This window comes from Lepidochelys olivacea, assembly GCF_965140295.1.
Source record: "Lepidochelys olivacea isolate rLepOli2 genome assembly, chromosome: 8".
In the NCBI taxonomy this organism is placed as follows: Eukaryota; Metazoa; Chordata; order Testudines; family Cheloniidae; genus Lepidochelys; species Lepidochelys olivacea.
This window is the reverse complement of record NC_140418.1, coordinates 87,499,457-87,524,905: the sequence shown is the minus strand read 5'-3', so window position 1 is coordinate 87,524,905 and position 25,449 is coordinate 87,499,457. Positions and strand designations below refer to the sequence as shown.

At 42.7% G+C, this 25,449-nt stretch overlaps 1 protein-coding gene across 1 annotated transcript in view; it reads left to right on the top strand.

Moving 5' to 3' along the window:
• LRRC7 (leucine rich repeat containing 7) overlaps window positions 1-25,449 on the top strand; it is a 379,972-nt gene that overhangs the window by 311,869 nt on the left and 42,654 nt on the right. Inside the window, exons 17-20 of the mRNA XM_084637479.1 lie at window positions 12,938-13,138; window positions 19,066-19,177; window positions 19,422-19,602; window positions 20,739-22,416. Coding sequence (XP_084493605.1) covers window positions 12,938-13,138; window positions 19,066-19,177; window positions 19,422-19,602; window positions 20,739-22,416 — 2,172 coding nt within the window. The remainder of the gene's footprint in view (window positions 1-12,937; window positions 13,139-19,065; window positions 19,178-19,421; window positions 19,603-20,738; window positions 22,417-25,449) is intronic.

Below are 25,449 nucleotides of genomic sequence, written 5' to 3'. Positions count from 1 at the left end.
GGGCCGTGCCGGTTTGTTTACCTGCTGCGTCTGCAGGTTCAGCCGATCCCTCGGCCCACGCCGCTTCCAGCAGCTCCCATTGGCCTGGAGCAGCGAAACACGGCCACTGGGAGCCACAATCGGCCGAACCTGCGGACGCGGCTGGTAAACAAACTGGCGCAGCCCGCCAGGGGCTTTCCCTGCACAAGCAGTGGAACGAGTTTGGGAACCACTGTATTATCATGTTCCCCCTCAGTCTTCTCTTCTCCAGACTAAACAAACCCAATTTTTTCAATCTTCCCTCCTAGGTCAGGTTTTCTAGACATTTTATTATTTTTGTTGCTCTCCTGTTACCCGGGGTTTTCCACATCCAAAGTTCTTGATAACTTTACTCTTGACAAGGGAATGTCAGGAAATAAATCAATGGGGACACAGCCATCTGACTAATAGATGGTTGACACAAGCAGTACAATACAACAGTGCTCTTACTTAAAGCTACACTTTATTTAGTCTTAAGCACTGACGCACATACGCAACAGATTAGTAAAACGCCCCAACCCTCAATAATTACCGAAGCTGGAATGGTTTTTGAGTGGTACAGCTGTAGCCGTCCGATGGCCAATCTTTTGTCTGCCAGTGGGGTCCTAAGATGTGTCCACAAAGTGATCCAACTATTCCAAACTTCTCCACCCTTATTTATTGTGTTAGTATGACAATAAAATATCAATCAAAAAACTTAAGGAAGCTATTTCAAAGGTTAAACAAGAGTTTTCCTCAGATCTCTCATTAGATGTGTTTTTGCAAAGTCTGTACGTTGAGCGTCCTGACAAACACATCCCAGAGGGCAAATATAGATAAGCTTCCTGTTTTCTAAAAATACATTCCTCAGCAATTTCAACAAAGATCTTATCAGGAAGGATGCAAGGAAAGGCTCTCTTCTTGTGGTCACTCAAATCTACTCACCTCCTGGTTTAGTTATGCTAAGGCCTACTGACTTGGCTGTTTTTAGTGATAAGCATGATAATCAATATTCCAGCTACTGATAGTGGTCCAGGCAATTTGCTGATCCACCAAGATCTCCCTGTACACTCCTTCTGGACTTTGTCCACATCTTTCCTGAATGTGATGCCTAGAAATGGACACACTACTCCAATTGAGCACTTATCAGGGCAGAGTAGAGCGGAAGGATTACTTCTCATGTCTTACTTACAATACTCCTACTGATACGTCCCAGAATGCTGTTTGCTTTTTTTGCAGCAGTGTTATACTGTTGACTCATATTTAGCTTGTGAACCACTCTGACTCCCAGATCTCTTTCTGCAGTACTCCTTCCTAAGCAGTCATTTCCCATTTTGTATGTGTGCAATTGATTGATCTCTACTAAGAGGAGTACTTGGCATTTGTCCATATTGAGTTTCATCCTATTTACTTCAGACCATTTCTTCAGTTTGTCCAGATCATTTTGAATTTTAATCCTGTCCTCCAAAACACTTGCAACACCTCTCAGCTTGGTATCATCCACAAACTTTATAAGTGTACTCTCTATGCCATTGTCTTAATCATTTACGAAGATATTGAACAGAGCTGGATCCAGGACCAATCCCTGTGGTACCCCTCTTGATATGCCTTTCCTGCTTGACTGTGAACCACTGATAACTACTCTCTGGGAATGATTTTCCAGCCAGTTATGCACCCTCTTATAGTAGCTCAATCTAGGCTATATTTCCCTAGTTTGTTTATGAGAAACATCATACAAGATGGTATCAAAAGCCTTCCAAAAGTCAAGGTATACCACATCTACCACTTCCCCTGTATCCACAAGGCTTGTTATTCTGTCAAAGAAAGCTGTTAGGTTGGTTTGACGTGTTTTGTTCTTGACAAATCTATGTTGACTGTTACTTATTATCTTCTAGGTCTTTGAAAATTGATTGCTTGATTATTTGCTCCGGGTACTGAAGTTCAGCTGATTGATCTGTAACTTCCTTTTCCCCCTTCTTATAGATTGGCAGTACATTTTCCCTATTTCAGTCCTCTGTAATGTCTCCTGTCTTCCATTAATTTTTGAAAATAATTGCTAATGGGTCAGGTATCACCTCAGTAAGCTCCTTGAGTATTCTAGGATGTATTTAGTCAGGCCCTGCCGACTTGAAGACATCTAATTTTTAACTTGTTCTTTCCCTATTTTAGCCTGAGAGCCTGCCTCATTTTCATTAGCATTCCCTTTTTTAGACGTCTGATCGCTACTAACCTTTTGGTGAAAACTGAAACAAAAAAATCATTTAGTACTGTCATTTCCACATGTTCTGTTATTGTCTTTCCCCCACTCATTGAGTAATGGGCCTTGGTCATCCTCTTGCTTCTAATGTATTTATAGAATGTCGTCTTGTTATTTTTTATGTCTCTAGCTGATTTAATCTCATTTTATGCCTTGGCCTTTCTAATTTGTCCCTACATGCTTGTGTTGGCTTTTTTTTAATATTCTTCCTTCGTAATTTGACCTAGTTTCCACTTTTTGTAGGATTCTTTTTTGAGTTTCAGAACATCAAAGATCTCCTGATTAACCCCAGGTGGTCTCTTCTATACTTCCTATCTTTCCTATGCAGTGAGGTAATAATGTTTCTTTGAAAAACTGCCAACTCTCTTGAACTGTTTTTCCCTTAGACTTGCTTCCCATGGGATCTTACCTACCAACTCCCTGATTATGCTAAAGTCTGCCTTCTTGAAATCCATTCTTCATTCTGTTTCTTTATTTTCTCCCCTACTACTCATTAGAATCATGAACGCCATCATTTCATGATTACTTTCACCCAAGCTGCCTTCCAGTTTCAAATTCTCAACCAGTTCCTCCCTATTAGTCAAAATCAAATCAAGAACAACCTCTCCTCTAGTGCTTTCTCCATCTTCTGAAATAAAAAATTGTTTCCAGTCATTAAAACATATTTCATCATATCATATTTATACTTATATACATTACAAACACAGCATGAATATCTATTTCAGTGCAATATGAATGTGTTTCAATAGTGATGTTTCACTTGAATAAACTGTACTTTTTAAAAGAAGACATATTGTGCAGGACAAGTGTTCTGTACTTTGGTTCAAATGATGCACTTTACTGTGCAGTGCAGAAGGAGCAAGTATAAACAAAACTGGGCATGTGTTCAGAATGCATGGAAATAGGGATCAACACCTGGGTGACATGATCTGCTTCTCCTTCCTGGGAAAGCTTCTGCATGTGAACAACATTTGGTTGTGGCTTTGCAGATTTGAGAAAGGTCATATTAGAGTGGAGATAGTTGGAACAAGGGAGGAGATGCTCTGCATGATGTGCTTTTCCCCTCAATCCATGAATTTTCTATTAGAAGATGCCAAACTAGAATTCATGGAGTGTGGAGTAGAATTTGCACTCAGTATTCTTCTTTGAGTGCTGTCCCTTGTGGGTGCTCCACATTAAGTGTTTCTGCGCCCCTGCACTCATAATCGGAGGTTTGTAGTAGCAGTACCCGGTTGGGTCCCCATCTCGCACAGCTTCAGGCAGTTAACTGGTGCTGTGCGACCAACCCCCCTCAGTTCTTTCTCTACCACCTTTGGCTTTGAGTCAGAGAACTTAGCAGCGCCTAGCTACTTACTTCTTTTAGCCTATTTACTACCGTTATTTAGTTAGGATAGTTAGTTGATTCATTTTTCTTTTTCCCCCATCACCTCTTTTAAAAAAAAATTATTTTATTAATATTAGTCTCCTCATTAGAAGCTGGGTTTTAGTTGATCCTTTAGGATAGTCAGCCTCTCTGGGGGCAGAAGCCTGACAGGAATGCCCTGTTCCCTGGGCTTTAAACATTACCTTACCCGGAGGCTCTCCATACCACTTTTGGACAGATGTGCTCATTGTGTTCGCTGCCTAGGCGAAACACACAACACAGAAGTGTCCTCAATGCCAAAAGTTAACTGACCAAACAACAAAGGCTAGAGACTTGCAACTAAAACTCCTTCTCATGGAGAAGTCTCTCAGACCGGCGTCTAAGCCCAAAGCCTGGACCCCACCTGGACAAGCCTCACCAACCATGGCTTCTGATAAGGGTCCTTCCACCACCCAGGCTTCTGATCAACCTGCTAAAAAAAGTGTCCAACAAATGGGTAACTACCTCCCCAATGCAGGAAATAGCCAAGAAGTGCCATTCCGCAAACAGCATCAGCATCGGCCGCTCAAGGCGCCGAGACAGCAGGACCATCAGGCACCGCTGGTAACGCGGGAGATAAGGACTCTAAAAGAGCCACCTTGGATGCAGGCACTAAGGGGAAATCAAAACCCCATGCCTCAGCATCGATGCAGCCAAAGCTGCAATCAACATACAGCAGTGCGGCACCAGTGCAGACTGTGGCTCACTCTTTGATCCCCAATGTATGCTCAGTGCACACACCAGCACAGCCTATGGTGCTGGCATATACATTGTGGCTCCCAGCACTGACGATCATGCAGCCTCTGGTGCAGATTATGCAGACACCGCAGCAGTTCCTATGGCACAAAGTTCTCTTAGTCAGATCTACACCTGACTCTCCCATCCTTGGCACCAAATCTCCTTGCGACTTCCTCACACTCCACTCCACCCTTTTCGAGCAATGATGAGGAGGGTGAGGAAGATTAGATTCTCCTCTACACTCTCATGCCCACCATGAGCCGCTGTGACGCTCTGTACCTCAGGGGAACACCTTACACCCCCATGTTCATCCTTATAATATGATTGTGTGGTATCCAGTGCAAAGTTTGTCATGTCAGGTATCTTCAGAAGGCTCATGACACACTGAGCATTGTTGTTATAGTAATGTTATAGGTTGTAATTTCAGGCATATAGTTATGGAGGCTGAAAATGTGTCCTCAAGCCTGGCAAAACTCTCCAAGAGCAGAGGGGCAGTTCACACCTCATCAGGGCATGTATAGGACAAACCCAGCCCAGCCCCACAGGAACAAAGGACACTGGCCTAGGCAGCAACAAAGGATCTGTTGGACTCTCGAGTGTCACCCCCCTTCCCTTCGTCAGTCAGGGACTACGATGAGGTAATGCTCATCTGACTCTGAAGAGGGGTGGGGGACAAAGCCAAGAAGGAAGAAAGAACATGATAAAAAGGAGAGATCTTTGCCATGCTCTTCCTCTCTCTTCCACCTCCATCTACAGACATCACCACCAAGGGCAATCACCCAGCCTGCGGTGAGAAGCATCTAAGTTTGTAAGGGCATTGAAGTGTTAAGATCAGCTTAGAATGCTTTTATTTCATTTGACCAAATCTGACTTGTTATGCTTTGACTTATAATCATTTAAAATCTATCTTTGTAGTTAATACATTTGTTTGTTTATTCTGCCTGAAGTAGTGGGGAAGTACCCTCAGACCAGGAAGGGGCACTACCTACCCACCTGTCACATCTTTCCCAGATTACGCCATCATGCCCATATGGGGATGATTTCAAACAATTCCAGGACCTATTTAAAAGGGTGGCTAGCTCTCTGGACATCTATCTGGAAGAAGTCCAGATGACACAGCACAAACTAATGGACATTTAGAATACTTCCTCTTCTTCCAAAATTGCTTTACCTATAGACGATAATAATGAAACCTGTCAAGACCACTTGAAAGACCCCTGCAACTGCTCCTCCAGTCTGCAAGAGGTCTGACAAAAAAAATATTATGTGCCAGCGCAGGGCACAGAGTTCTTCTTCTCCCATCCGGCGCTCAATTCACTGGTGTCGACGCAGGCCATGAACATGGCAGAGAGTCACATCCCATATCACACCTTATGATAAGGATTAGAAAAGACTCAAATTTTTCGACTGCAAGGCTTATTCTTCGGCTACACTACACTTCTGAATAGCCAGTTATGAGGCCTTGCTGGTGAAGAATGATTATAATAACTACAAAAAGTTTTATGAATGTATTGCATTTATTTCTGAAGATAAAAAAGAACTATTTACAGCACTTGTGGCAGAGGGACAACTCGTCTCTAGAACAGCCCTCCAAGCTGCACTAGATTCTGCGGACACAGCTGCAAGATCAGTGACGACCGCAGTGGTGATGAGGAGGGCCTCATGGCTCCATCTCTCTGGGTTCCCTAGGGAAGTGCAGTCCACGGTCAAAGACTTCGAGGGGCCCAAACTCTTCACCACAAAGACGGATGACTCTCCATACACTCAAAGATTCACGGGTGACATTCAGATCTCTGGGGATCTATACATCTAGACCCAAGAAAAGACGGAGGAGTTACTATGTCCCTCAACACTACCGCCACACTATGCCGTTCAACGCTACTGCCACAACAACGGCAGTATGAATCACAAGGTCGCAAACAGAGACCATCGGAGATCACAGCCTACTCCTCCAGCATCTGCGTTGTAGCCATCCTCATCCAGGCAACTAATCTGAACCCTTGGTTGAGGGCCTGAGAACCCCATGTCTGTCTGTCTGCTGGAGACATTATTCTCTCCCGACCATTCAGAGATCATCAAGTTCTGTTTTATCCAATTTGGAAAACCATCACATTCGACAGATAGGTGCTAGAAATCATACAAACTGGTTACTCCATCCACTTTCTTTTCAAACCCCCTATCCATCCTCCCTCCCCATCTCTCCTCCACAGGCACCAACTTTTCTTGGTGCCGATGGGTGCGTACGCCCCCCCAGCCCCGACTCCGCCCCCTCCCTGCCCCTATTGGATCCCTCCCCAAATCCCCGCCCTGACCCTGCCTCTTCCCCAAGAGTGCCGCGTTCCCCCTCCTCCCCCCTCCCTCCCAGGCTTGCCGTGCAAAACAGCTGTTTCACGGCACAGGCACTGAGAGGGAGGGGGGGGGAGCAGGACGCATCGGTCCGCTCGGGGAGGAGGCAGAGCGGAGGCGGAGGTGAGCTGGGGCAGGGGGGCGGGTTGGGGAGCTGCCAGTGGGTGCTACACATCCACCAATTTTTCCCCATGGGTCTCCAGCCCCGGAGCACCCACGGAGTCGGCGCCTATGCCCTCTTCAAGGACCCCCTCACGAGCATCTACTGCATCAGGACGTAATCCACCTCATACATCTAAAAGCAGTAGAACCCATTCCAACAAAACACAGAGGGAGGGGATTTTATTCCCACTATTTTCTCATGAAGGAAAAGTCAGGTGGGTGGAGACGCATACTTGACCTATGGCGACTCAACAAGATTGTGAAGACACAACAATTCAAGATGGTCACACTAGGCACCATAATCCCAGCACTAGAAAGAGGGGAGTGGTTTTCGGCCCTCGACCTCCTGGATGTGTATTTTCATATAATGATCCATCCCTCCCATCGGAGGTTTCTCCGATTTACTATTGGACAGGAACATTTCCAATACAAGGTTCTTCCTTTCAGCCTCTCCACTGCCCCTCAAGTTTTTTCAAAGGTAGTAGCAGTGGTTGCAACCTACCTCTGCAGAAACAGAATCATGATATTCCCGTACTTGGATGACTGCCTGCTGAAAGCACCAACACGGCAAGCAGCCTTACAACCCACCAAACAGATGGACCCTCTTTATGAGATTAGGCCTCCAAATAAATGCAAAAATATGTACTCTAACACCTGTGCAACAGCTAGAGTTCACTGGGGCCCATTTCAATTTTCCTGAGGCCACAGACTCTACCAAGGCAACGCTTTATCACTCTAACCAATCTCAGATCCATGGCATGAAACAGTCCACAGGTATCTGCCAGGACTAGCCTTCAACTTTTCGGCCACATGGCTACCATGACCTTTGTCATGAGACACATGAGATTACACATGCATTACCTGCAAGCGTGGCTCCATATAAATTATGTCCTACACAGACACAGCATAAACAAACGCCTCACTATGCCAGACAAAATAAGACTCCCTACTCTGGTGGACACAACCAGACAATGTCTGCACAGGGGCCCTTCGTTCAGAAGACCCCAACACTAACCATCACTACAGACGCTTCGTTCTTGTGCTGGAGGGGCACATCTGCATCTGCATTCTATCCAGAGCTGCTGGTCCCCTGCAGAATCCCTTCTCCGCATAAATCTGTTAGAACTGTGAGCCATCCGCAATGCCTGCTCCAACTTCCTGCCAGTCATCAAAGTCAAGACCATTCAGATCCTTACAGACAACCTGGCTTGTATGTTTTACATAAACAGACAAGGGAGAGCACGATCGCACTCCCTGTGCATGGAAGCCATGAGACTCTGGCAATGATGCATCATATGACTGGAGGGGTGTTAATGAGCTACTTCACCTGGAATGGTCCCTTGAAATATGTGTTATTTACTTATGCTGAACAATCTGTTCAAATCTTATATTTAGCAGTGGCACTTTGAGTTAGGCTATGTCTACACTGTGCAGCTTATAGTGACACAGCTGTGCTGCTAAAGCCTTGCTGCTGTAAGGTACACAGTGTAGCCGCTCTTTGTCTGCAGGAGAGAGCTCCCCTGCTGACAAAATAAAACCACCCCCAATGAGGGGTTGGTAGCTTCATTGTCAGGAGAGTCTCTCCCACCAACAAAGTGCTGTCCACACTGGTGCTTTTTGTTGGTAAAACTTTTGTTAGTCAGGGGTATGTTTTTTTCACACCCCTGAGCAACAAAAGTTTTACCAACGAAAGTGCAGTGTAGACACAGCCTTAGTTTCCCAGACCTGAAGAAGAGCCCTGTGTAAGCTCAAAAGCTTGTCTCTCTCACCAACAGAAGTTGGTCCCATAAAAGATATTACTTCACCCATCTTGTCTCCCTAATGCAGGGGTAATCAATAGGCGGACCATGATCCAAATCTAGACCAGACACTTTTGAGTGGACCGCAGGGGCAGAGGCGATGTGTGGACAACTCCAGATGCCTTCGGAGGATACTCCCAGAAGCAAGGAGTTAGCACTCCTCCTGGCAGACGCATTGTGTGTGTCCCTGCAGTGCTGGGAGGGAGCAGCTGTGTATTAACGCCTAGGCCGACAAGGCAAATTTGCAGGGGCGGCAAATTTATAACAGGTTTCAGAGTAACAGCCGTTTTAGTCTGTATTCGCAAAAAGAAAAGGAGTACTTGTGGCACCTTAGAGACTAACCAATTTATTTGAGCATAAGCTTTCGTGAGCTACAGCTTACTTCATCGGCCACAGGCTGCTTCCCCTGGTGCTGGTTTGTGCCCTCCGCCCCCGTACCAACTCCACCCCTTCCCTGCCCCCATTCCCACCCCCTCCCTGTCCCTATTGGTCCTCTTCCCCAAATCCCTGCCCCGGCCCCGCCTCCTCTCCTGAGTGTGCCACGTTCCCCCCTTTTTCCCCCTCCTTTGCGAAGCTGTTTCGTGCACAAACACTGGCAGGGAGCGGGTAGAAGCAGGACCCGGCGGCGCACTCAGGGGAGGAGGTGGAGGTGAGCTGGGGCAGGGCGGGGTGGCAATTATTTCAGGGCCTAAGGGCTGCAAAATCTTTAATCCGCCACTGGGAGGGAGGAAGCAGCAGGCTGAGCTCCTCCTTCTGTCCCCCTCACGTGGGACTGCTTTGCCTTCCCTGCTGCTGGAGTCTCAGCACTGCTGCCTGCTTTGCAGACCATCTACAGCACTGGCTCTCAACCTTTCTAGATCACTGTACCCCTTTCATGAGTCTGATGTGTCTTGCATACCCCCAGGTTTCACCTCTCTTAAAAACTACTTGCTTAGAAGATCAGACATAAAAATCCAAAAGTGTCAGAGCACACTATTACTGACAAATTGCTTACTTTCTCATTTTTACCATATAATTATAAAAGAAATCAATTGGAATATAAATATTGTACTTACATTTCAGTGTATAGAGCAGTATAAGCAAGTCATTATATGAAATTTTATTTGTACTGACTTCGCTAGTGCTTTTTATGTAGCCCGTTGTAAAACAAGGCAAATATCTAGATTAGCTGATGTACCGTGTACCCCTGGTTGAGACTCAGTGATCTACAGGTGAGAGGCAGTGTGGGAAGGCACCATGGGGGTGGGGGCGGGAGAAGGAGCTGAGCCAGCTGCCCTGCTGCTTCCTCTCTTCCTGGCTGCAGGGACACATAGAGAGTGCCACTTCCAGGGGTGGTGCTGCCTCCTGGAAAATTGCAGGGGGGGGCATATGACCCCACAGAATCTTTCATTTGGGCCCCCCACTAGCCACAGTCACATATAGCCTCTGCATGCAGGCTGAAGCTGAGCACAGAGCCATGTTTGTGCTTCAAGTGGTCCCCATAGCCCCTCCCACCCCTAAGCGGTGCCCGGAGCCTGCTCCCTGGCCTTGTGCCTCCCCTACCCAAGTGGTCCCTGGAGCTCCCCACCCTGGCTTCATGTTCTCCCCTTTCCTGTCCTTTGGGGCCAATCCCCAGAGTCCTCTCCAGCCCCTGCTCCTTCAGCCTGCCTCTTTCCTGTCCCAGTCCACTTCCAGTCACCTGCTTCTGCCACATCCCGGCCTCCCCCATCTCTTCAGGGATGCTATCTGGAGTCTTATTGGTCCTTCCTGCTACCCAGAACCTCCTTCTTGTCCCTCTGCTATCCCAGCCCCCAAAAGGAGCATCGCACTGCTAGTGGATCATAGTCCAACAACTTCACCTTCTGGCTCCGAGCTCAAAAGTACTCACACACATTCACATCCGGCTTTGCTGCCCAACTCCCAGCCGATACCCATTCCTCTCCCACCCCATCTTTGCTATTTGGCTCAATTGGTGGGGAAGCAGCAACGCCATGTAGTTCAAACCAGTCCCGTGTGTCCCGTTTTCAGTTTAGGGAAATAAGGTCCCCTTACTCTCCGGGCAGGGAGGGTGGGAAGCTGGCAGGTGATCGGGAAGCTTGTGGGGCGGGGGGGGCGCAATTGCGGGTTAGGAGAGGGGATCTGGGTGAGGGTCTGGACCTTGACTATACCTTGACCAAGAAATTTGGACCTATACAAAAAATAATTGACTGCCCATGCTCTAATGTAACTTCAGTCATATTTCCAGTATGAAGGAGGACTACATAGAAGCACAGAATGTTTTTGTGAATACAAGTCTGTGACTTAACATGTAGGGCCAGATTTTTGGGGGGAGAGTGCTAGTACTCTGTGCAACTCTAGTGATTTCAGCTGAGTTTTATAACTCAGCACAGAATTTGGTTTGTTGTTTGAATATTTAATTAAATCATTGGTATTGGGTAACCAATTTTTATTGGAGTTGTGCATAACTTTCACTTTGTATCTTTCATACTTGAAATTGACGGTAAATCAGTTATTGTCTGCTGAAATGTATTTGATATTTGACATTTAAAAAGAAATTCTTCCATTCAGGAATTTAGCACTTTGGAAGATTTTTTCCTCTAGTGACATGCTACGTCTGAGGTAGCATTAAATGTGAAATATAAAAGAACACTAATACAAAGGAAATCTAGAATTCATTGGTAATTGTTATTCTTAATATCATTTTAATATCAATTATGAAAATACATGCATCCCAACAGATTTTTGTCTAGCACAGCTGCCAGTATTTTTTTTACTAAATGTTAATACAGTGATAAACTGAGTCTTATTGAAGACCATTGTATTGTATGACTTGCCCCTCTTCATGTAGCTCATTTAGATACAGTGTATTTTTCAATACTCCTTCATCATGCATAGACTGTATGGCTTGATTCCCAGTCACCCATAAGGTTATATTGTATTCTTCCATTTAAATCATGGCCCAGATTTTGTGGTAAATCAAATGCATAATTAGGCCACATATAAATATTATTTCCTTCAACTGTAAATCAACCAACGCTTTAGCAAGGCTATATTTTACACATCATTTCCAATTTCTTTTTCCTGTGGGAGTTCCATATTAACTTGTAATATAGTAATCATACATTTACATTTTGTATTTAAAAGCATGTCAAAACATACTATCTTTAATATATACTTTATTATAGTAAAGAACTGAATACTAGTTCCCATAGCTTTTAGTTTTCAAATCAGTCATGTTTTTGAATTTCTAGGACATGCATATCAACAGATGTCTGCTGCATTTGGGGACCTTAGATATATTTTCTACTTAGAAAATTTTCTACTGATAGAAATTAAGATGCTATTATGTATATCTTTAAGGAATTAGTTATGCCACCCTGAGTCACACTGAGTAGTATAGGAAATCAGCAAGGCTATACAGGACTATCAGGAGTAAGGTACCATTCAGTGTAACTCACTGCTAAGTCACTAAGGATTTATTCTCCTGTTTTTGTTTATGCATAAGAATAGATCTCATTGACATCGCTGCAAGTTACATGTACATATCAAGGGACAAATAGTTTCCCAGTAGGTTAGATTTTGCTCTCAGTTATTCTGATGTAAATCCAAAATAACTCCAATGAATATAGGAAAATTATTCTGGATCTTCACAGATGTCATTAAGAACAGGATGTGATCTGATCTGATAGTGGTCTTAATCCGAGAGTAGAATATGAACCTCACTATTCTTACATGGTAAAAAACTGAACATAAAGGGAAAAATTCTGATCTGTGATTGACATCAGAGGGGAAAGTTATACTTTAGATAGACACTAGTATAACTGAAATTAGATTCCAGCCCACAGACTTTGAAAATGACTCGTAATTAGATCTCGGTGAAATTTTTCAAACAAAACTTTGTGAATTAATGTTGAATTTGCTAAATTGTTTAGCAAAGAAAGAAATGTTTAATTTTGACATTTTTTAAATGAATCATTTTGATTTTTTGATTGAAACTACTGTTTGAATTTTGCTTCAGTTTAATTTTTTTTAAAGGTAAAATCAATGATGTCAAATGAAACAAAACGTTCAACCACTGAACGGAAAAATCAGTTATTCACACAGCTCATAATGACAAATGTGTGTAGCACATTTCTCAAATATTTTAATTCACTGCTTGTACATTATACACTTATCCATAGTACTGTAACCATAGATTTAGCTTGCATGTTATTTTTATTTTGTATTTGTGCTTTAATTCTTTTGATAAATGTTTAGGTTGAAATAAATCTAAAACGTTATCCAACTCCATACCCAGAAGATTTAAAGAACATGGTAAAATCTGTTCAAAATCTGGTTGGCAAAACAAGCCATGGAGTGAGGCCTGAGAACTCAACACCAGCTGCCAACAGTGAGCAAACTATGAAAGAAAAGTATGAGCACAAGTGGCCTATGGCAGCAAAGGAGATTTCAGTGGAGGTAATATTACAAGATTATTGTTACTTTCCAGAGCTCAATGTGGGTTTTAACCTGGCTCCATTACATAGTTTTATATCTGATCTTAAAATCATAGGCAATTGTTTCTGGTTTTAACTTTTTTATTAGAATCAGATTAATTTTTCCTAGTTTTTCTTTAAAATTAATTAAGACTCATTTTCTAAATTTTCATAAGGATCTATTCTGCTGTTCATGTGTGTCTGTAACTCTCCTAAATTTTAATGGCAGTGAGATATACATAGCAGTAGCAGAATAGAGCATATAATTTACATGTCAGTCATATACTCATAAGTGTCTTCTTGATTCAGATACGTAATGACAAATATAATGATTTAGGGCAAGAGTCTGCCATTTACTCACATTGAGTCTGATCCTAAGGTTACTGAAGTCAACAAAAGTCTTTCCATTGACCTCAATGAACTTTACGTCAGGCCCATTCAATAGTATTTACTGCAGAAGTCTCATAGATGTCAATTGGACTACTTATGAAGTAAGGTACTATTCATTGTGAGTGTGAGTTGCGGAACCTGCTCCTTAAAAAATAGATACTTACCAAGAGAAGGTAAGTCCTTATATTGTCCTCATATTGTAAAAGGCTGCAATTCTAGCGTGAACATTGTTGAAAGTTATTTCCAAAATTTAGTACTAGGTATATGGAGCCAAATTCAGAGCTGGTGTAAGTCAATTCCTTTGATCTCAGTGGACATTTGCTCACTTATACAAAGTCTGAAGTTAGCCTCTTTTTTAAACCAATTAATTACAATTTAAAAACACGAATTACAGCTGTGATGATGCTTGCAGTACTTACTGATCATTTTATAACATACCTGGAGAGATCCATGGAAAGCACCTCACACACTTTTGGAAGCCTCTACAAAACCCAGATTAAAAAAAAAAATAAATTAGAAAATAAAGTCATTCAATCTTTATCAAATTTTCTTTTCACTTCTTTGTAATTTAACTGTTATAATTGATGCATTATCCTTGAGAAGTACCACCCTGTGGCCGGCTGTTGCTGTGTAATTACATTAATTTGTCTTCTCCCATTGTGCACGTACCACTGCAGATTGGGTTGTTTTCACACATCCAATAGTCCTAGTAACCGTTGCTCCACTTATTGCACTGGTATGTGTTTCATTTACAGTGACAATATTTCCATTTCTTTTGGGCTTGTTCTTATTAAAGCACACTTTAGCACACTTATTTTCCCTTGGGACTGCTTCCACAAATGTTCGCAAAATCTAGGTACTGCTTCAGCTGGGTTCTTTGAATCAGAGTTTTCAAAATCAAATAATTTGCTGTTTTCTTTAAATCCTTGAATCCAAATGTTATTTCTTTTAACTCTCTGAAATACATTCTAATCATTTAACTTTCACCAAATGTTGTTACAATCCTGTTCCTTCAGTCAGGGTGTTTGTGCCATTTTGTTCTCATCAACTAGATAAATCTGTATTATATCATTTAGCTCTGAACAGCAGGGAGCCCGGAGCCCAGGTGGCACCTGGTCCAGGAGCTGGGAGCCCAGGTAGCAGCTGGGCTCCCAGTGGGAAACAGATAGCCCAGGTGGCAGCCTGGCAGGGAGCAGGAAGTCCAGGTGGGGGACTAGGGAGCCCGGGCAGTAGCCTGGTGGGGACCGGGGAGCTGGGTGGCAGCCCAGCTGGGAGTGGGGAGGCATCAAGGCCTTCAGCGGGGAGCCAGGAGCCTGTGTGGCAGCCCAGCCTGAAGTGGGCACCGTGGGTGGCAGCCAGGCAGGAAGCCAGGAGCTGGGGGGGCAGCCCGGGTCTAGCTGGAGCTCCCCACTCGCCCCAGGGTAACAGCCCAAGCTGTGAGCCACGTGTGGGGTTCATAGCAGGGAGCCTAACAGCCTTTCTTTTCAATTTCATGGTTCTGGATGGGAGCTATGAAATTGACAAGCATGACAGCCCACAGCGGATGTAAGTAACAGTGTCTATATGGACACTGCGCTGCCCTAACTAGACCAAGCTAATCCCTGTGCATCTTGTGGAAGTGGAATTATGATGTTGCTGTAGTAAGGCATTTACATCGGTGGGAGCAAGGCTGTAGTATAGACACTGACACAATTAGGTCAGTGTAAGGCAGCTTACATTGACCTAACTCTGTAGTGTAGCCCAAGCAATAGAAAATAAAGCTTTCCAACAGAGCCACCTGTCTGATTCAGACAACATTCATAACTTGACTTTGAAAATCCCATACAGGAAGAAGAAAGAACATACAGAAAGTTCAGAGGTACAATAAGAAACTTAACATGCAGTGTGCGTCAAAAATTACAGTATATCACAGCTTGAGAATGCTACACATGTACATTTTCAAAAAGGACATTGGATGATAAGTTTGTATACTGGGATGGAAACTGACTGATGCATTGGCAAAATTTTATTAAATAATGGCCAGCTTTAAGTTGTGTGTGTATTTATTATGTTGTATAGGAAATACAAAATAGTATAAAGGAACTGTAACTCTGGTGTATCAAAATAATTTAAGGTCTTGAATATATTACAATAAACATAGAGTATGTGTAAGAAACAAATATATATATTTGTTGTGCCAACATTGAGGGACTGACTAAACTGGCTGACAAGGAATGTAAGGAATTTTGAGAAGGCATAACTACATGTAAGGCAAAAACATTAAACTATCACTACAGAAGTATAATAGTACTCTCGAAGGACTGTATATGTGGCAATCCTCTCACTTATATTTGCTTTCAATCATGTTACTAAAAGCAATTAATAAAGTATAAACCTTATAAAACTATGAAAATAAGAGCAATAGTAACATGGTTTTAGTGTACAATATTGTACATTTTAATTAATGAAATTGTGTTTTCGAATATTGCATCTCTTTCCCTCCTTTCATCTTCTCCACAAAGTCATTTAACTCACTATTGATGGAATAACTGCCAACAAAGTGCTGGGGACACAGAGCCTTATAGTGCCTCAACCACCCTCCACCTTCTGAAGCAGAAGTGCTCAGCTACAAGTATACCTCCAGCAAGGCTCAAACCACCTCTCTTCCCCCAACACTCCCTCTATCACTCCTACTTATAAATGTCAACTTTTTCCTCCCTCTCCCTTCTAACACCACTCATTCTCTACCTCTCTCTCTACTACAAACTCTCCTCCGCCAAATGTCCATTCTTCTCCCATGACAGAGACCATCATCCCCTCTTCCCCAAACCTGTGTCCACTCTTCCCAGAAGGTCTTTTCTGAATCTGTCTTCACCCTAACTCATCGACCATCCATGTCTCTCCCCAAGGCTGTGTCCCATATCAGCCTTCCTGCTCCTTGAGGCTGGGTACCCCCCACAAGACAATCCCTTGGAGCCTGTGTTCCATCAGAGTGACCCTTATGGCTGCATTCCATAACTGCCTTCCCAGGGTCCCCCCTCCCCCCCCAGGCTTAAATCCACCATGTAACTCCTCTAGATAGTGTGTTTTCCACTATCTCCCTTCCCCCGTTGTGTCCTTCACAAGGTCTCCATGTGCAGTCTCCTCCTCATACCTGAACCATGTCCATGTCATGATGGGAAGGGAAGAGAAGAAGCACAGAGAACAGTCCCTCTTCATATCTCCATTTCTTTCACTTAGCTGCCCTGTTCTGTGAGTTCCTAATTTTAATTACTCCTCTGTGGTTCAAGCCACTATCTCACTTCCCTTCTTCCTCTTTCTTGTTTCTTGGTGTTTTCAGAGCATATCCCATAGCTGGTTAGTACAGAAAATCAGTCAGATTGGAGATGTCAGACAGTGCAGCTTTTGGGCCCAGTTACATGTATGGAATCATAAAGATTCTCAAAGAGGGAAGCAGCAACTGTCTGGTTGGAAATGAAAAACAAAGGGATAAATTGGGCTAAAACACTTCTGAGTGAAGTAAGAGATCATCAAGCAGTAGCAGCTGCTAGGTGAGTGGATCATGAACAAATGGATGAGTCTAGAGCATTTCTGACTGGAGGTTGGGTTGTTGACTTAACAAGACAGTTTTATGGTTGAGCTGTGGACAAAGAATCTAATGCTGGAAATGACAGCTGTAAAAGAGGAGCTACTGCTGGGAACAACTGAGAAGGCCCCTCAACCATAAATTATTTTACTTTTTAAATTAAATGGGTTCAATCTTACACAATCTAAGGACTCAATATGAATTTATTTCCGTACTAGGAAGGCAAAAGGGCAGGGTCTAAGAAATCCATTGAGTTAATTCCCCTTACTCTTCCTTATCAGCCCCTAAAATCAAAATATTGTTGCCCCTTTTGACCCGAGCAGCAAGTCAAAGTTTGGGGTCCAGTGAGTGTACCAGTTGGGAATAGAAATTGGTGGTAGTCAGGTAATACAGTTTTTTTTATTTACAAAGAATGTACGAAGTCCTCTGTCTCTGACCACAGAAGGAATGAAATAGCACGAAGCAGCTTCTTTTGCTCATAGCACCAGGAGCATTCTTTCCAGCTTGTGGTCCTGACCCAAAAACCTCTCCCTAGGCTTCTTTCAGGGACAGCAATCATACTTTCAATATCATACTCCCTTCTGCGTGTGGGTCCCCCCCCCCTCATTCCTTCTCAGTTTCTCCGTGTCCTGTCTTCCCATACACACACCTGCCCAAAACAATACTTAACAAAAGCTTCTAGGTGGGTTCATGCACTCCTTTTGTCTTAGTTGGGGCTTATGCTTACCGTTAGGTGTGAATTCACCATTCAGTTAACATATGATCCACATCCCATAACAAGGTTTCATCCAATTCATACAATATCAGAAACAATACTTAAGGGGGAACCATGGATGATTAGATTTGTGGATTAGTGGACCTGGGTTCTATTCCTGGCTCTGCCATTGATTCACTGTGACCTGGGGCAAGTCACTTGACCTCTCTGTGCCTCAGTTTCCTTATCTGTGTGTTGGGATAATAGCGCTTACTTATCTTGATAAAATTATTTGAAATATATGGATGAAAAAGAAATATGTAAATGCTAGGTATTGTAAAACAAGGGTTTTATAAGTAGATCAGAGATGAGTCAGAATCTTTGGGATTCTATCAGACCATTTAAAGTTCTCCCTGCATTTCCAACCCTAATTTTTCTTTACATTATTGTTTAAATTCTGTGAACCTAGTGAATTTTGATATTCAAAATCTTTTTCAATTTAATCCTAATATGAATTATTCTATTAAAGAGAACTGTAAACTATAATTTCTAAAATAAACTTTCAAGTCATAATTAACCAAACGTGTCAGAACACATATTTCAACCAATAAAAGCACACGTTTTGTTTAAAAACAGAAACAAATGACTTATCAGTCTAATTCTTTGCAGGAGGGATTTTAGCAGCACACATCTTGTTTACATTATGTAGGAAACCTTTTGAAATTCAGCCAGATTAGCATTTGTTCTCAAAACACAGGGTTAACATTATTATTAGCCTAAATTCATAGAAAATTCTTTTGGAGCCAAGATAGCTGTTTGGTTCAGTGCAGATGTAGGGACAGTTGAATTTGTAAAGATCTGTCCTATTGTAGTTGGAACAAATGAACGAGTAGTACTTAATTTGTCAATAAATGAATAGTTTTTTCTAAATTTTCATTCATTTCTACTTAAATTTTACATTTTTGTAAGCTTTACTCCATCAAGAATGTGTGTGTGGTTTTGACACATCTCAAGTTCTATCTAGTTCATCTGCATTTTCAGAATAAACACGCTATCATCATAATATTAGTGCTTTGTTATAATATTTAATGAATAAGTAGAACTGTAGTGTGACAAATTCAGCATGATTAGAATGATATTGTCTGTGCCTGGGTTTATGTAGTTCCATGTTCATGACAAATGTGGCTGTTTCTTCATTGCCTTCTGCAAGTCCACCTTATTATAGTTTTATTTTATACTTCAGTATTATTCTCTCTCTCAGGATTCCTTTGGACACCCTGCTAATGACATGAGGATAGGAGAACTTCGCCCTTCAGTGGCTGAGGCTCCCTTGTACCAACCCAAACTTGTTCTTCTGGGTAAAGAAAAGAAAGGTACTACAGTATGTTGACTCCCAAAGGTATTCAGTGAAGGCATGTTTAATGCGTGCAGCTAGATAGATGAGCTAGAAGTAATACATTGTGCTGGGATGTATTGGATACTACACTCTGATTTGCAGATATCTTACAAACATGTTTTTAAATATATGCATAATATCAGTTTGAACATTTATTTTTCCAGTATGTTTAGTTTCCGAATGCTCCAGCCCCACATAATGCTTGTTCTATTTTATTTCAGAATCAACAGATGAATCTGAAGCAGATAAAATCCACTGTCTCAATAACAGTGTTTCCTCAGGCACTTACTCAGACTATTCACCTTCCCAAGCTTCCTCAGGGTCTTCTAACGCTCGTGTTAAAATGGGGTCCTTGCAAACAACTGCCAAAGAAGCAGTGAATAATTCTTTGTGGGGTAACAGGTGTGTATATGTTTACTGGGTCTGATTCTCTGTTGCCTCTCACTTTGTGTAGTCAAATACAGCTGGGCAAAGTGAGGGCATACTGGGTATTTAAGGCTGTCAAACAAGAAGAGTACCATTTTACACCCATTTTGCCCTGGTGGAGATAACAATACAAGGTGAAGACAGTGGAGAGTCAGGTTCGCTATTATATTTTCTAAAGTGAAATAACCACATACTGAAAGTGCATAGATCCTGAGCTGCAGCTGAGGAGTGCTTGGCCCACTTTAGGATTGACAGAATGCTTGTAACCTTTATACTCCCACAGCCCTCAGTTTGTCCTAAAATAGGACCCCTGCACAAATAAGAGAAGCCTGAAAGCTGCTTTAATTTTCACTGGTTATCAACAGCCTGAAGGGGATCATTGTAGCAGCTGGAGATTGCCAGGGCACAGGGCTCTTCCCCAGCCATGCCCCTACACTGGCAACATAGAATAGAAACTGCTACAGCAGCTCTTTGCCACTGAAATGTGTCCCTACACATGGGGAATCCTCCACAGGCAGGTTAAGCTTGCTTTATGGGTACACCATTCCGTTGCTGCAGAAGCACAAAGCTGTCCAACTGGACAAGAGGATCAGGGCCATCATGCACCAAATTTTCAGAAGCTTCATTTTGCAGCCTGGAATTATGTTAATTCCTGGATTTATGACAGCAGAGGCTTTTATAGATGAATTATTTTGTGCAGAGTTACCCACTTTGCTGAAAAATAAGTTATATTACATACAAAAAAATGTTAAAACAGTTATTTAGGTTGCAAAACTAAGCTCTGAAAAGTTAGAAAATGCCAGATTTTGTGACAAAGCACCGGCATAATTTCCATATGTATTGTAATATAATCCAAAGAGATAGATATACATGAGAAAACATTAGGATGTTTTTGGAGGTTTCAGAGTAACAGCCGTGTTAGTCTGTATTCGCAAAAAGAAGAGGAGTACTTGTGGCACCTTAGAGACTAACCAAGGTGGTTAGTCTCTAAGGTGCCACAAGTTCTCCTTTTCTTATTAGGATATTTTGTAAGACTTTCTTTCTGCTGATACTCACTTATTGTAACAGAGGCCCTGATAGTCTTCATTGCATTTTATTTTTACTTTTCGCAGGCTTGCGCAGTCTTTTCCACAGCCTCTTGAGACAAAGCCATTACTCAGCCAGCTAGAGTCTGCTCCAGTGGGAAATCTGCAGCAGCGCAATGATAGGCATCCAATGAGTGACACTTTTGCTGACAGCTGGAATGATACCCCACACTATGATAACACAGGGTTTGTTGCAGAGGAGAGCACAGTGGAGAATCCTAGCACTAACCCTCTCTTATGCTCTAAATCTAGAAGCACATCTGCTCATGGACGCAGGCCTTTAATTAGACAAGACAGGATAGTTGGCATTCCCCTGGAACTTGAACAGCCTACACTCAGAAACACACCTGAATCAGAAGTGCCTCCTCCCAATCCTTGGCAGAATTGGACCAGAACTCCAAGTCCTTTTGAAGATAGGACAGCTTTTCCTTCTAAATTGGAGAGCACCCCCACCACCAGCCCTTTGCCTGAAAGGAAAGATCATATCAAAGAATCTCCTGAAGCAGCTAGCACTTTTTCTCCAGGAGTAGCATGGGAGTATCATGATTCAAATGCTAACAGAAGTCTTAGTAATGTCTTTTCACATATTCATTGTCGTCCAGAATCTTCTAAAAGTGTTATTGCAATAAGCAAGAGTACAGAGAGGCTTTCCCCAATGATGAGAGATTTAAAAACTAGTAAATTTAAGAAGTCGCAAAGTATTGATGAGATCGACATTGGTACATATAAAGTTTATAATATTCCATTAGAAAACTATGCATCCCGTAATGACAATGCAGGAACCCATGAAAGACTAGATAAAATGGTAGGACAGGAGCATGGTATGTCTAGTATGTCTCGTAGCCAGTCTGTACCAATGCTAGATGATGAGTTACTGAGTTATGGAAGTGTTAAGGTACAGCAGCAGCAAAAGCCTTCTGTAACCAAAAAAGTCTATCAGTTTGACCAAAGCTTCAACCCTCAAGGAGCAGTGGAAGTTAAAGCAGAAAAGAGGATACCACCACCTTTTCAACACAATCCAGAATATGTTCCCCAGCAGAGTAAAAACATTGCCAAGGATTTGGTTAGTCCAAGAGCCTATAGAGGATATCCCCCCATGGAGCACATGTTTTCATTCTCTCAGCCTTCAGTTAATGAGGAGGCTGTTAGTGCTCAGTTCTCAACCCAGGGATCAAGGTCAGGATTTTTGAGAAGAGCAGATTCATTGGCAAGCTCCACTGAAATGTCAATGTATAGAAGAGTAAGCGAACCTCACGAACTGCCTCAGAGTGATAGGTATAGCAGACCTCAGTATAGAGCAGCTATGGAACGCCAAAGCAGTATCTCAGTGTCTGAAACCCAGTTCCTCAAAAGGAATGGCAGGTATGAAGATGAACACCCTTCATATCAAGAAGTGAAAGCCCAGTCTGGAAGTTTTCCAGTTAAAAACCTTACACAAAGGAGGCCATTGTCTGCAAGAAGCTACAGTACAGAGAGTTACGGTACATCTCAGACTAGACCAGTTTCAGCTCGGCCTACAATGGCAGCTCTACTGGAAAAGATACCATCAGACTATAACTTGGGTAACTATGGTGACAAGCCTTCAGATAACAGTGATATAAAGACAAGGCCTACCCCTGTGAAGGGAAATGAGAGCTGTGCTAAAATGCCTGCTGACTGGAGACAACAGCTACTTAGACATATAGAAGCTAGAAGGTTAGACAGGGTATGTTTGACATTTCTCTGGAATTAATGCTCTAGTTTTATATTTTAATATTTCTAAGTATGTGCACGTACAGTGGTGAATATACATATTTCTGATTCTGAGATTCCCTGTATTTGTGTTATGGGGAACTCCTCTGTGAAGGATTTTGTTAACATAAGATATATAATCAATTAGTATTGGGGGTTCTTGGGTAAATGATTTATGGAGGCTTATGTATAAAAGTGTTTGGTACCAAAAAACCTGCTTCATTTAGTTACTACTTTTGGAACTGTCTGAAATACTACAACCATAATTTCTATCAAAGAGCAGTATCAGCCACAGTAGAAGATTCTGAAATAAAACTAGAAAGGACTGAATCTTAGTGGAAAAATCTAATTTTTACTTAAAAATATGAAGTTCCCTATTCAACTTTGTAAGGGCTATTTCATGGTGTATTTTAGGAAAAAATTGAAAAAACTTTTTAAAACTCATTTAGATGGCAGTATAGGTACCAAGATTTTCAGTTTTTGGTCTTAACTCCACTTAAAAAGTAGAGTAAGGGTCTGACGCTGGCTGTACCTCTAGGAAGTGCACAGCAGAGTTTGAGGAGGAGGGGGCCAAAGATGGCTTTATGTCACCCACCTTTGTATCTGTGACACTTTGGGGTTCAACCCAGATCAGTAAGGGGTGTGTCACCACCTGCTTTGAAACTCTGGGTGCCTTAAATGTTATGCTGTGGTGGCTCACAGCCCTGATACCAACAGCCTGAACACAAGCATGCATGTCAGACCCTGGCTTCCACTGCTTAGTTACTGTTTCAGAGTGACCCCAAGACCCTCCCAGTCCTGAATTTCCCCCAAACCATCTGCTGTGTAGTGTCCAGTCCTTCTGACTGTAGCACTCACAGAATCTTATTAAGTTGTTGCTCCTTTAAAGAGACTATACTCTGCAGCTTATTAATCTAACTGGGGTTTGACAATCACTGTTATTTCAATCACAGCACTGGTCGGTTTAGATAAAAGGTAAAAACAAGCTTATTCAATCAAAAAGAGAGAGATTTAAGTGAGGATAAGGGGTAAAAATAGAGAGGGTTACCAACAAACAAAAGTCAAAATATGCTTTCTAATGGCAAAGATCTCACTTAAGCTACAGTCTTTGGTGAGGAAACTACCTTGTATAATCTTCCTTTTCCAGCAGTCGGTGACTAGCTCTTGGAATCCCCACAGAGTCCAAGGCGCTGGTTTTCCTTGTCTCCTCAAGTGAAGAATAACTTAGGGGTTCTCTGCTCCTCTCTTTATAGTCCAGTAAACCTTTGAAAAGTATCTCTCTGAGTTCATTGACCCTTCTTCAAAGTGCAGGAAGGCTTCCTGGGAGTGCAGTCTCCATCCCCCACTGACAATGTGATCACTTTTTCCCCACTTGCACTCCTTATGGCTTTTTTTGCCTGGCATGCAAATATTCTTTTGTCACACCTTACTCAATTTAGATGGAATATACATGCAAGCAGATGCAACCACATTCCTTTGTTCGGGGAGGGGGGAGATTATCAACTCCTTCTGATATGCCTGGTTTAAACACGTTTTAGTCATAACTCCAGAAAATCTGTATAATTCCTTGTGGGTTGACAGTACATACATCATGCAAGAATATTAATGATCAGTGAGTTATTCATTTTCCAGTGATATATTACATGACACCTTTTAAATATATATCGTGACAAGTGTTAGCTGTAGTGAGTATGTCAGGCCTCACAGGAGTTGCTGACAGAGTAGCGAACCCCCAAGGGACCTCTGTGTCACACCATACTTCAGATTCTTGGCTGCTCTAGGGTCAAAAATGGTCCCCAGCGAGGGTGACCTTATTTCCCTAAGGGAAAATGGGATACTGCGTAGGGCTCTTCCAAGTCTCTCATCCAATCCCCCAAGCAGAGCTGGTCTGAGCTGCTTGCCTGAGTTCCCTCCTGCATGCAGGGCTATCCCAAGCCACCTGGCATCACTGCTTGCCTGAACCCCCCTGCATGGGTCTGGTGTTTGCCGCTCACTCTCCCTGGGATTGCCAACCCTGCAGGATTGTCCTGGAGTCTTCAGGAATTAGACTAATCTTTGATTAAACATTATGTCATGTGATGAAACCTCCAGGAATACGTCCAACCACAACTGGCAACCCTACTCCCCCCTCCCCAAACATTCTTCCGTGCCCCATTGGAGAGGGTGCCCCACTTTTTGGGCAAAACTGGGCATTTGTCCCAAAAATCAGGACACCCGGGTAGGGCTTAAAAAGGACACTGTCCTGACCAAAATGGGATATATGGTTACCCTATCCCCAGCATAAAGTGTATAGCTAACATACAGTAGCCTATCTTGAATGATCTAGGTGCTGCAACATAACCCATAACCTCCATAGTGCCATGCATTATGGACCTGCCCCTTATAATGCCTCCTTCCCTACCCCTGTCATCCCCCTGTGCTGGAGCTTGCAGATAGGACAGGATAAGGCCATGCAGGGAATTGTTTTGTGGCCCCATAAGGTGCTTTTTAAGCCCTACTATGCTGCCACAGCCAGGAGACAGAAAATCTGTTCCTAAAGTTTCATAGCACCAAAGCTACCTCTGAAGCACAGCTGAGTGCCACATTGGGTTAGGAGAAACATGGAACGTTTCCCACTGAAGCCTCACCACTTGAACTCCTGATTGTCACATTTTAAAGGATACTTGTGCATCCTTTGTCAGACAGGCCTGCAAGAAAAACAGGCACCTTGGCTGCTGTGAATTTTTACTTTCAAATAAAAGGTAAATTATCTACTTTCCATAGAGGCTCAACCACCTCCAAATCTTGGCAACCAGATTTAGACCTTATCTTTGATGTCTAATTGCCAACACTCTTCAAATGGCCAAATTTGTGGGAATTGCTTGTTTTCCAGATTAGGATTCAGTACTCCCAGTTTAGTTTTGTAAGAAAAGGTTCAACTTTAAAGCAGGGCCAGTATTTGAAAAACACCAAAGCCAGGCTGGAAAAGGAAAGAAGGAGTTGCTGGGGGCTGGCGACTACAAATCAA